The following is a 12,516-nucleotide window of genomic DNA, read 5'->3' on the forward strand; positions in this document are numbered from 1 at the left end:
AATATATGTAGATAGTGGTATCTGAGCAATAAATGTAAACCTGTGACAACAATTGACATCACCAGATGAGACATTGATTAAGTAATACGAGAAGGGACTAAGAGTCTTCAAGTAATAGTTTTTATAAACAGAAATGATTCAAACAATATTACAACTCACTTTTTGAAATATAAGCAACTCATCTAACCATGTAACATATGTTACAGCAGAATCACTTTGGCAAAACATTTTTAGGATCATAGTTTGTCACCATATATGACTTGGAGTGAAAATGAACTGCAGAATATGAGTTCTAATAGCTCTCCATTATGCGGCAGTTCGAATGTCTTGAAAGCAAGTGTGAAGCGAACAACCTTCGACAAAAAAAACACCATCAGTTAATAATCCGAATTGAAGTTCCAATAATCAAATTTTGAAAGCTTGATATAATCTCATATTCAAATAGACAATTTTTAGCGAGTTTTACTTGAGTTAAATCCATACTCTTTGCCGTACATTTTCTAGTAGGTGGAGTGCTAACGGCTGATAGGATAAAAGTTGAGAAATGAAGTAATCGGAATAATTCAGTTAACAATGATAGCATAGGTTTATATCTTATATCCAAATACAGGGATGTCAAAAATGCATACTATTATTGGGAGGCTGAGTACGTTGTGAATCATTTGCCATCAAAAAGTATACTGCAGTTAGATCGAAATCATTGTGGTTGTGAACTTTTACCGTGATGCTTAAAAGAGCGCCAAACAATGCTTAGTTACAGCACAAGTCCATCCTAGAAATTCAACTCCTTCGTGACCTTTTACAAAGAGTAACGAAAGTATTGTATCAACTACCAAGTCCCCTAACATTGAATAAATAGAGTTCGTTTGATGTAACTTCCAGTAAAACATCCTCCAATCCAATAGAAAACAACACGAAAAAGCGTTAAAACAGCCACGAAAACTTTGCACATTGAATCTCCAAACACAACAGCCAATACTGATTTGCTAAAAGGTTGTAGCCTTGGAGTGTTTCATCATTGGATTAAGCTGTCATACCTTCAATCAAAATAAACTATAAGAACAGATTCTTAAAGTATGACCATACCCATACCCAAACACAATAACATACACTTGCTATACATAAAACCTTACCCAAACACTAGAACATACGATCAAATCAATGGATATTTTGATAATACACTTGGATAAAGATCATGAACGTATTTAAATTAAATGTTTTTCGGATACAATTAGTATCTAACGACAACAACAACAATGTTGATGCACGTTGATGTGACAACAGCAACTTAGATTTGATATGTCGTTTAGATTGAGATATTATGTTAATTTATGTCGTATCTATATATGTAATTGATAGATTATGAACTTTATGTTTTGGTAATGATCGATTACATGTTTTGGAGTTATATATATATATGTGTGTGTTATGTATGATGTTTGTTGTGTGATATACAAGTACAAACATAATATGTGTTAGGATTCCTTAAGATGAAACACTTAGGAATATAACTAAGTATTACATCTAACGAAGATAAGATATATCTTCGTTAGAGGCAAACGAAGATAAACTTCGTTTGGTACAAACGAAGATTAACTTCGTTACATGGGCTGGCAGCTAAATTCGTAAGAACAAAGCCCAGCAAGCCCAGTTCGACCTGAAACATATATATACGAACGAATACCCTGATATATAGACGTTCGACAGACAAGTACTCCAGAGAACTAAGTTCGTTCTATAGCTTATAGAAACGAAGATAGTACAATACGGCTGATTATTTATTTGATAATTAGCGATATACCAATTTTCTAATCAAACTAGTTATCTCGTGAGGATTCCGCACTCACGACATAATCATAGACGATCTCGAGAGCGATCTATAGCTATCGAGGGACTCACAAACAATAATACCCTAAATGAAAGACTACACAACCGTTAAAGCATGGAACCGTATACATATAGATAGATAAATACAAACCTGGAGATGAACTGCAGAGGAATTAGATGGCGGGGTAGAAGCAATTTTCGAGCTTTTGGAAATAAATCCCGACCGGAATTAGAGGGGTTTTTTTGATGGATGAGAGTTCATTGTATTCAAATTAGTAATCAATTGTATACAAAATTGAATGGGGAGCAAAAAATAATCTGTGTCAGAATGATCTGGAGAAATTTCTAAAGGAGGATTAGGTTGAATTGTGGGAAGGTGTTTGGGAAGAAGCTTGACTGAAGGGTTTATTTTATTTTTTCAATCTTTTATTAAATAAAAAAGGGAAAAAATAAAAGGGCGAGAGATAGGCGGGAATGTAGTCTCAAGAGGGGTCTATGGTGGCTCCAAATGCTTCTCCAGCCTCCTGTTTTAGTATAGTTATAGATTGAAGAAAGAGAAAGAGAGAAAGAATGTTTATGGGTTCTTAAATAACCCTTTCTCTAACTTCGTAAACTTTAAGTTTACAAATATATACGAGCATGGTACCCGCGCAATGCGGCGGCGGTAACGGCGACGACGGTATAGTGGGGTTGGTGACGAGTGGTGATGACATCGACAATTGGTGTCGAGTGGTGTAAGCTGATGTTAAGATAATAGAACTATTTTATAAGATAAGGATTTAGAATGTAAATTAACAAGATAAGGGTTTAGGATGTAAATTAATTCATTAAGGACAAATTTGGTAATTTAAAAAACCTTTCCATGGTGGGGTGTTTATTAAGGACATTTTGGTAATTTCGCATGTGACATTTTGGTAACACTTTTCATTTTGAGAGGGGTATATAATATTTAAATAGGAGTATAGTTGATTACTCAGTTTGATATTATCATCTCAAAATGAGACATTTCCACCAAACTGACACTATGATGTATTTTGGGACCGAAAGTATATATATCTGTGATTAATAATTAAGTCGTTCCATGTTTGGTGTAGATGACTAGAGGGCCCAACATTTATTTGAAAAAAGTTAGTAATATGAATGATTTGGTATAATTGTAGATATGTTTTAGAATGATGATGATATATGACAGATTAAAAATTAAAAATTAAGATTAAAAAAGAGATTAACCGATTAAAAAAGGAATAGATTTTTAGGTAAATTAATCACCATGTATCATTACTCTTCATTCAACTATAGTGCATCATCGCAAATATTTACAAAATGAAACGAAAAAAAGACGAAGAAGCATATTGGTCAAAAACTTGTAAAATAGAAGAAAAAATATACATATATGTAAAGATTTATCATCTACAAGAAGAAAAAAGTTCAGAAATGTTTAAGTTCAAGAAGGAATTGAAGTTATGTAAAAGTTTAAGAAAGATGTAAATTAACGTTATAGAGTATTCTTCTTCTATGTAATATAAATAAATGGCAATATATAGGGTTCAAAATGTGGTGTCGACTGTTGACTGTTTGGTTTTGCTTTTACATAATCCAAAGAACGACTAGTGTAATGATATGATGTTACAAACATACTATATATATGTGCCTTTAGAGTTTAGATAATATTAGTACATTAATTCAAAAACATATATATAAAAAGGGAGAGTGACCCTTTTTCATTTATAATGTTAGACACCTCATATCCAAAGGATGACATTCTGGTATTGGCCTACTTCTCCTTCACATGCTCCATTTTGTGCCCACATCCTTCTAGCTAAGCTTTGTTATTTTCGTTTGGTTTTTATATGTCTTCCCAAGACTTATAAAAGTTACTAATAATTCGAAACCAAAAACTATCTAGATGTGGAAATATTGTTTCCCAAATAATTAAAACATATATGTGTGTGTGCATAATTAACTTGATTTTTATATATGATGAAACCAAATATGGTGTACGTAGTACTGTAGCTGTGTTGATGAATTTCTCACTAGTTAATAAAGACTTTTATTCCAGTATTGATTAAAACCAAAGGTTCTACATCCAAACACATCATTCCAACCGTCCAAACCACAGATATTCGTCCACGTGGCATTCAACTCTGACTTAAAGCTTGTCAAACATTTTTTTTCTTTCTCAAAGTAAATGGCCCGACCGGATTTATATAGCTTAAAAATCCTGGTTCAGTTTTTTTTTTTTTTTTGTTGGCTTAAGTCACAAGAAAAATAAACATCGCTTTAATTAATCGTAAAAAAATGAGTTCTTGTTGTTGCAGTGGTTTAATTAAGTAGCGGAGAGGTTTTCTCCTATTAGAGTCATTCAAATTTAAATTAACTTCATAAAAACTAACCGTTTATATCAATCAACTCCCCTTTTAATTGTCTAAGTTATCATTTTGATTTACCTCGAAATAATTACTGATTTTGGAAAAGAATTTAACTATTTATTTGCTTATCTATCATTATAATAATATATTATATTATATTTTTAATTAATTATCGATCATTAGAAGTATTTTTCTATTTAAAGTCGTCTTGAGCCTAAGGATAAAAGAGATATCATATTGTCTGAATCGAAACTAACTAAAAAAAATTAAAAATATCAAATGAACTTAAAAACTTTGTTAATCACAGATATCGTATGATAACACTTTTATTGTGTTTACGGAAAAAAACATTGAGCCGAATTATTATTATGGTTTAAGTATGTAAAGTTCAACATCCACTTAATATCATTACTGTTATGGTTTAAAAGAATATAACATATATCATTACTAGTCTACCTTTATTCCATTAAAAAAACAAAATTAATTTTATATAAGATGGTAGTCTAATGAACATTATGAAAGTTTCTACAAAAGGTTTTATATACGAACTTCTATTTTATTGCCCTTGGTCGGTTTGAATTAAATAAACAATTAAGCATGACAAACATACGGTCAATTTACAGCTTCATTTCATTTTCAGTATAAAAAATATAATAATTCCTACATATATGATATATCCATAAACTTCATAAATAAGATGTGACATTCCACATGTTGGGAGAAAATTAATGTAGGCAAAAGGACGATCACATCTTTCTTTTCTGGTCTTTTCTCATTTAAATTTTGCTCATGAAATAAAATTTCCACATGTAATCGAACGTGTAGCAAATACATTTGTAAAATTAATAAAAGTTCCACTATTTTTTTTTCCTTCTAAAAGTCATAGTATCAACATAGTTTCGTGTATGGTAAGATCGACCTAGTACGTTATATCAGTACTCTCATATTTACTTGTATATTTGTGTGAGACGTCGATCAGCTTCAGAAAACCGACAACCCCGAGCCACTTTGATATCGAGAAGGGGCAGTCACCGAGCAACCCCGGCCCCATATCAGTGCTCAAACACATGGCAACAACTGGTAAAATGTTGACTTAAACATTAAAAAAAAAAATAGGAACATAATGTATCGAAGTGGATATTACTACATTATCAAGCTAAATATTTTAAAGATTCAAAGCTAATGACAGAAGCCCGCGATGAAATAAATAATACCTGCTTTATGATTTTGACGTTGATTTTATTAGTATTAATATTCGTGGGTTAATTGTTAGATTCTAATATTCTATATTGATAATATAGATTATACTCATTAGTCTATTTTAATGTAGTGCTTTATCATCTTATAGACTTGTAAAGTCAATGTAACAAACATAGATGTAATATTTTGTATAATACTACTATCGATTGAACAAATACATCCATGACATTTCCTTGCACAATCCAAAACCGAGCTAACACGACGAGTCAATTCCATAGTTCATCGGATGGAAGGAAAGAGAGGATGAATGTAACATAAATCAGCATATGCACAACATTTCTTGATCATGAAAGTTAGGCTCAGTTAACCACAACTTTTTTGATCTTCAATGGCTTTTTCTACTACATAGATAAAAAGTTTGACATAGACACACTGTTAATTACAGATAAGCATAACTACTTTTCTACTCATCTGGTGCATGAGAGTGGCCAAGCCGGACATGTGGACATTCCCTTTCGGGTTCACCACTTGACCATAGAATCTCGAGATCTCCCCTCCTTTTTCCCAATGTCAAAAGGGTTCCTGCATCACATGTTGACACATTATATGTGACAATGTTCTTTGTATCTTAAGAAGTCTATCTTTTTAACTTGATAATTATCTACATATCATAAGATTAATAATGAAGTTCAAAACGAACGGAACATTACCAAGAGTGAAGGGAACGATGTATAGCAAAGCTGGCTGACCATGGCCATCCATCAGATTCAATGCTATATAAGTTACAAGGAGACCTGTGTATAATTTCATAGGATCTCCATCAGAATGTTCTTCAACAAATCTACGAACACAAATTTTTGCAGGCAGACTCTAGAAAAAGAAAAGCGAAAAACGAAAACACCAAGCCTTGTGATAGATCTTTCCTACCTAGTCCGTAAGCAAACATCGCCCACAAGAAATATCCAGCTCGAATACGCTTTTTCGCCAACCAATCATATCTGAAACATGTTTTTCAAACGAAAGGTTCTACCCTTAATATAAGGTAAAGGTCCACTCTTTAAAAACTGTTGCCGGAGATACAGGCAGGTCAGCTAAAGGGTCAAAATGGGTTCAGGTCAATCTTGAGGATGGTCAGAATGGGCCGGCTTATGTTGGATTGACCTGCCAATGCTTTTTTTGTTTTTTAGCTTTTTATATAATTAAATCAAACAAGACTACAAACCTAAGGGAAAACGCAATTAGTAAACCAGGTAAGAGAATGTCACCAAAGCCAATGATACTAAAGCCGCCCCATGGGTCAAACATGCGTGGTATCTTTAATAGCATTGGAATACCATCCTCCCCACTATTGTCACCACGAGCCACCTATAAAGATATAATCATTGCACTAAATTAGTTAGGCTTTTAACGACTAAACACAGTTGACAAGTGAGAAATTAGGAACAAGGTTGACATACCACAATCATCACACTTTCATGGAACAATTTTTTGGAAATGAAAACCCAAAATATGTCATACAAAAAGGCACAACCTAGCAGAACCGTTCCAATCTGTGCCCGAAAACACAGATAACATTGGTTTGAGATACTAATTTTAGAATATGATTGGCTAAATGTGTGAAATACCCTTATTTAACCACATCCAATGCTTAAACAAGCAAAAAACTTACCTTGAGATTAGGTACATGCACAATCTGAAGTACTGTAATTATCAGTGCAATTCCCTGAGGGAATGAACAAAAATTATAATTAATCAAACTTTATTAAGTTTAATAATATCCTGCATGTTGGTCTTTTATGTGAAGTTGACGTACAAGTATATCTTGACCAATCCATGCAAACTTAGATTCACGATACACTGCCCAGAGAACAGCAAAGACTATGCAGAATGGCATAACAGCTAAGGTAAGATATGAAACAGCTCCAAAGAACGGGACTTTAATGAAAGATTGGGCAGCATGTTTGAACCACCTGAAAATTAGAATACATATATGTCGAATTGTCACAAGGCTCCAAAGACAAATCAGCCTCTAATCTTTTATTTTTATTCAACTAATTACTTCTTTATAGAATATTACATAAGATTTATAATACGATCCAAGACAAATACTAAGAGAAAAAAGATTGTACCTTGATAGCAAAGCAACTATGCATGTTTGCAATCCCTGCATGCAGAAAATAGGTATTTAATAAAATTTATGTTTAGTATTGTTATTTTTCTATTGATTTTGTGGTAAATTTGTAATTTAGTTAATTTGAAAACTTCTAGAATATTTAGTTTAACAAGGGTTAATATACAAAATTAGCATACTAGGACATTTTTCTCGATTGATCGTTGGAACAATCTGAACGATTCAACCTTCAATAATCAAACGCTGATTCTTAATATTCAGACTCAATTTAGAGTTCACATACCTCTACGCCTCCTACACAGAAGATGACTACCAAAAGTTCAATGAACCATTCGGACATTAATTTGTAAAGGAGAACCAAGAAGCAAGAAGCAATTATTACAAACAAAATTGCTGATTTTGTATCGACTTCCACGACGCCACTTGTACCAGAAAACTTTGTGTTTGAAAGGTCCCCTGAAAAATCCTACAAGAACCAGACATCTCGTACATCAATTCTCGTCATGTTAGTGCCATGTACAACAGCCCAGCTTCAAAATAAACAGAATACTTGACTTACCTCAAGTAATTTATCATGTTCTATAGCTGCTTCATTAGCACTCCATGCAGACCAATAAGAGGCACACAAGATGGTACCAACAGCCATCAGCCATAGAAATACCTCGGCTATGTCAACCACAGGTCTTCGTGGTGAGTACAACTGCACAGAAACTAGATTGTGGCTGAAAACTTTCAGACAAAAGTAGCATGATGATGAAAATAAGCAGTTAAAGACTTAAAGGCAGAATAACTATTAGAAGTGGTAATTTAGATTCAAATACTTAAGATTGGGTCAATTTGGGTTATGTTCTTATCTTTAACGGGTCAATAGGTGGTAAAAATCACGCGTACAAGGATATGCTTGATGATCATTTTATTCAACAAGATGTAGATAAACACTGAAATAGCATACTGGATAATCGTCTTTGACATTCTAATGATTTATACAAAGTCTGGGACACCCAACCTGACCGAATTAAAAATCATCCGCCTTGACCAGACCCGTTTTAACCGCTACGCAGCCTGCCCAACCCCACTTTTCCACCATGATTATAAAACAAAATAGCTTACTTGATGAACGATTTGACAACATTCTCTCTAACTTCAAACCGGCATCTTGTGGAAGCATAACGGTTGGTATGTGTATGTCTAGATCAGTTTCATCAGGCTCACAAACCATCTTGTAGAGTTCTAAAGGGTCACAAAAAAGGGGAAAATGTTAGAATCAATCCTTTTTTAGACAGTACTTCTGTACCATAAAAGTTGCTGCTGTTGACTTATGAGTTGGGACATGGTTAAAGTAAAATGCTTGAAGTTTTTAATGGACTTGACTTCCGAGATTTTTGCGAAAGCTGATTACATTTCTAGTCTTTTAATCAAATTGAGAGAGGTAAAGCATGAAGTTCCCATAAGAAAACTGATTTTAAAAATAGACACAAACTTATCTATCCCTAGCTTTAATCAACCAATTATTCAGTTATGATTCCTAAAGTCGCAAAAATCACTTCGAAATCGCATATCCAAACACCTTTGAATTTTTTTTGTCAATATAATGCGCACATATATAGTTTTAAATCGAACTCTTTCTGATAAAAATGAAATCTTAAATTTTGCAAGAGACATCATGTAAAGGAAATTACTATTTCGATCTCTTCAAGTTTTATAATATAACCAGCCGTTGCTTACCTCTTTGGTTATTTATTATAAGGACTGCTGAAGCACCAGCAGCTTGTGCAATGTTTGCCTTTGTTGTGAATCGGCAGTGACCTCGGGTCACCATGATAACATCACCCGTAAGCTACCGCACGACAAAATAAAAAAAGAAGATTAGCATTAATCAACTATTTATGAGAAGTGGAATGTCAGCAAACATTTTGAAGACTGTATGAGTTTCTGATTAACATTAAAATCCAACAGATATAGACCTTTTTCTTTGGTGGGCTGCAACAATCACGAGGGTCTGATTGTGTAATTTTTGTTCGATCTGCATTTTTCTCCTTAGATACAATGGTAGTTCCAAATCTAGCACCAACGCCGACGAACTCATCACCTTCCACACCATCAACCCAAGTTTGAACTTTTACCTAAAAATAACAGTAGAGGAACACAACATATAACTAAGCTATTTAACATTGAACATAAAAATTGTCACATAGCTTTGAAGAGAAACTCGGGTAAAGAGGGGTTAAAAAAAGCATGTCAAATCATTATAAGGTGAAGCCTTTTTCAAACTGAATAAACTTCAAATGTGTAAATATAACATATAATTAACCTATAACCTTACTTCAAGTTTCTAAATATAACACAGTCATGCTATAACGGTGTAACCGTACTATAAACCTCTATCTTCGTAATCAGAGGTCGTATGGCCAAGAGGTATTCGATGTAACCATCAATCAAGATTCAAGAGGTTATGCCGTTGAGAGTTAGTCTCATTGCGGACATACAGATTAAAGTAACAGGGGTAATTCGTACACCACAAAAAGTACTTCATACATCACATTGTGCTTTTTAAAGAAAACTGTACAGACACGTTGAAACGACAACAGCGGTGCACGAAGCAAACTTTGTGGTACATTCCCTCAAGGAATATGAGTTGATATTCTCCTTCAAACCTCTATATCCCTATCTCTATATACAAATACAATGAAGCCATAACTTGCTTTAATGTTAGAATTAACGAGTAAACGGCTAAGAGCTCCCTGTTTAGGTAACACAAGAAAAGTCAAGTCTTTGACTCTGATGTACCGGGTCATCCCAATGTTTACTCAGAGAGTTTTTCACACACCTTACCACTATTACTTTGATATTTAAATAAAATTCAAGTATATAAAACACAATTGATTAAGCTATAATGTCACTTCAGATATGTATACACAACATAGCTATAACTTTCTACAAATCATTAGGTATAAACATGCAATCCAATATATGGATCAAACACCACGCAAACAAACTTAAGACAATAATTTTCAAACAAAGAAAGTGTACCAAGTTCATGAATTTAATAAATATATCAACTAAAGGAGTGTAGTATTAATGTTTACCAGGACAAAATCATTCTCACAACCAGGTTTCTTGGGGGCCAATTTGTCATCATGAACAATGTCACCAGCACTCACTTGAGTATGACTCTTACTAAGCAATACAATCACTAATGATATAACCCAACAATATCTCGAAAAACCCATTATTAATTTTTACTCACTGCATCACACTTTTCAAAAAGATATATATACAATATATATAATATAGTAGTTGTGGGTAGCAAATTAAAAGTGATGGGTTTAGATAAATAGATAGATAGAGATATACAAACAGATCTCTTTAATGTGTAAGTCAAGTTGCAAAAAGAGCAAATAAAGTTAGTTGGTTGAGCTGAAGAAGAGTGAAATGAAACATTAGATGAATACGACGTCGTTGTGAAGATCTTGTCCGGATTCTGCCGGATTAAAACCGGGACAACCGGGGCAGGTTTGTACTGTGTGTCTGTCAGATTTTTTTTCCTTTATTGTCCTTCATGATATGTGGTGTTAGCACTTTAGTACCCCCAAGTTATTACTCACAAACACAAGACATCGACGGTAATCCAATCTTATCACAACTTACCAACGGATAAGTTATTACATACGGTGAGAATGTGAGATGTTAGAAAGTTATATCTTCACATAATGTGAAAGAAGCCGATTGTAAATATATGGAGTTATAAATTGTCAATAGAAAAATAACAAGCTCGAGTCAAAATCTAGTGTAATAGTTAAGTTTAAATTCTTCAAAAATAACAAGCTCGAGTTGAACTTACTATCCTATAGCTATATAAGTTCTTCCATTTCATTGTTCATATAAAATTTAATTTATTGATTTTATGTAGTAAGGTTTAGCCTATTCGGGTTATAGTGAGTAATTTTTTAAGTGAGATGTATGAAACCCAACTAGGATATCTATCTTTTTTTCAGTCACCTTTAAAATTATAATTAACGAGATTAAACCAAATTCTTTTGTAGAGGTCCAAAATTAATAACCATAAGGTCACCATGTTGTCAGTTATGAATTGTAATTTTTTTTTTAAACAGTTAGTCAGTATTCGACATCAAAGAATACCTCACCACATAATGGTAAAACCCTGCACGTAATCTAGACTATGAGATGTAGACCATAAGCCGTTACATGTGATTCGGGAAAAAAACTCACAGGCTTGTCACTCTTAAGAGTCGAACCCAAAGACTTGTCACATAATCATATGTTTTTAATAATTTTAAGGTTCTTAAGTTAGTTAACCTGAACGAATACAATATATTTTTTTTTAAGTATATTATATTTTGGCGACCATTCATTAAAAGTTGGGTATATTTAGTGTTTTTTAAAATTACGGTTTTAAATAATTTACAGGTTACGTACCTAGTAGAACTTACAAGTAAACCAGATATAAGGATGACGACTAGGCTTGCTGTTTATGGGTTGCGATTTTGCAAAAATGTAAATGCTAGTGCACGATTTTACAAATATGCAAGTCATGGTGTGCAATATTCAGAACCGCAAGCCATGACGTACGATATCAGTGTTTGTGAAAACTCAAAAAAAAGGTAAGGTATTATTGTATACAAGTATGTTTGATGATTTTTAGGTATTTTATTTAGTTAACCTAGATATCGAGACCATTTGATGAAATTATATTATATTCTGGTGACAAGTTTTAATAGTAGAATGACCTAAACAACTAAAAATTGAGTAAATTATATAAATTAATCATTTCTTGAAAATAAGTTATACTTTTTGTTAAACTTAAAAAGTAAAGTGACCTAGATAAAAAAAAAAAAAAAGAAAAAAAAAGAGAGAGTAAGTCACAACTATTTTATGAAAATATGTTATATTTTGGTGACTTCAACCCAAAAGAGAAGGTGAAACAGCCGGTAGCCCGGTACACAACAAAGTACTGCTATGTCTTTTGCA

The 12,516-nt window shown here is 33.0% G+C and overlaps 1 protein-coding gene across 2 annotated transcripts; it reads right to left on the reverse strand.

The window, feature by feature from the left end:
• Window positions 1-5,580: 5,580 nt before the first annotated feature.
• Window positions 5,581-11,047, reverse strand: LOC122579747 (signal peptide peptidase-like 2). 2 transcript variants are annotated; one of them, XR_006320691.1, is made up of 14 exons: window positions 10,614-11,047; window positions 9,492-9,650; window positions 9,253-9,364; window positions 8,638-8,757; window positions 8,087-8,238; window positions 7,811-7,993; window positions 7,526-7,560; window positions 7,210-7,366; window positions 7,066-7,119; window positions 6,854-6,946; window positions 6,662-6,761; window positions 6,324-6,394; window positions 6,107-6,190; window positions 5,581-5,978 (listed from the first exon to the last, which is right to left on the reverse strand). XR_006320691.1 is itself a non-coding variant. In XM_043751973.1 (14 exons), the coding sequence occupies exons 1-14, from the start codon at window positions 10,755-10,757 to the stop codon at window positions 5,860-5,862; spliced, it is 1,626 nt and encodes a 541-aa protein (XP_043607908.1). In that variant the 5' UTR covers window positions 10,758-11,020; the 3' UTR covers window positions 5,684-5,859. The 2 variants fall into 2 exon arrangements, 1 of the variants encoding a protein (XP_043607908.1); XM_043751973.1 differs by having other exon boundaries at window positions 5,684-5,978; window positions 6,619-6,761; window positions 10,614-11,020.
• Window positions 11,048-12,516: the final 1,469 nt, after the last annotated feature.

The sequence above is a fragment of the Erigeron canadensis genome, chromosome 8 (assembly GCF_010389155.1).
Source record: "Erigeron canadensis isolate Cc75 chromosome 8, C_canadensis_v1, whole genome shotgun sequence".
NCBI classification, from domain to species: domain Eukaryota; kingdom Viridiplantae; phylum Streptophyta; class Magnoliopsida; order Asterales; family Asteraceae; genus Erigeron; species Erigeron canadensis.

Coding starts and splice junctions, on each gene's coding strand:
- LOC122579747 (XM_043751973.1), bottom strand. CDS start 10,757: ATGGGTTTTTCGAGATATTGTTGGGTTATATCATTAGTGATTGTATTG. Junction 7,367..7,525: donor ATAGTTGCTTTGCTATCAAG/GTACAATCTTTT, acceptor TCTAATTTTCAG/GTGGTTCAAACATGCTGCCC. Junction 6,395..6,618: donor CTAATTGCGTTTTCCCTTAG/GTTTGTAGTCTT, acceptor AACATGTTTCAG/ATATGATTGGTTGGCGAAAA.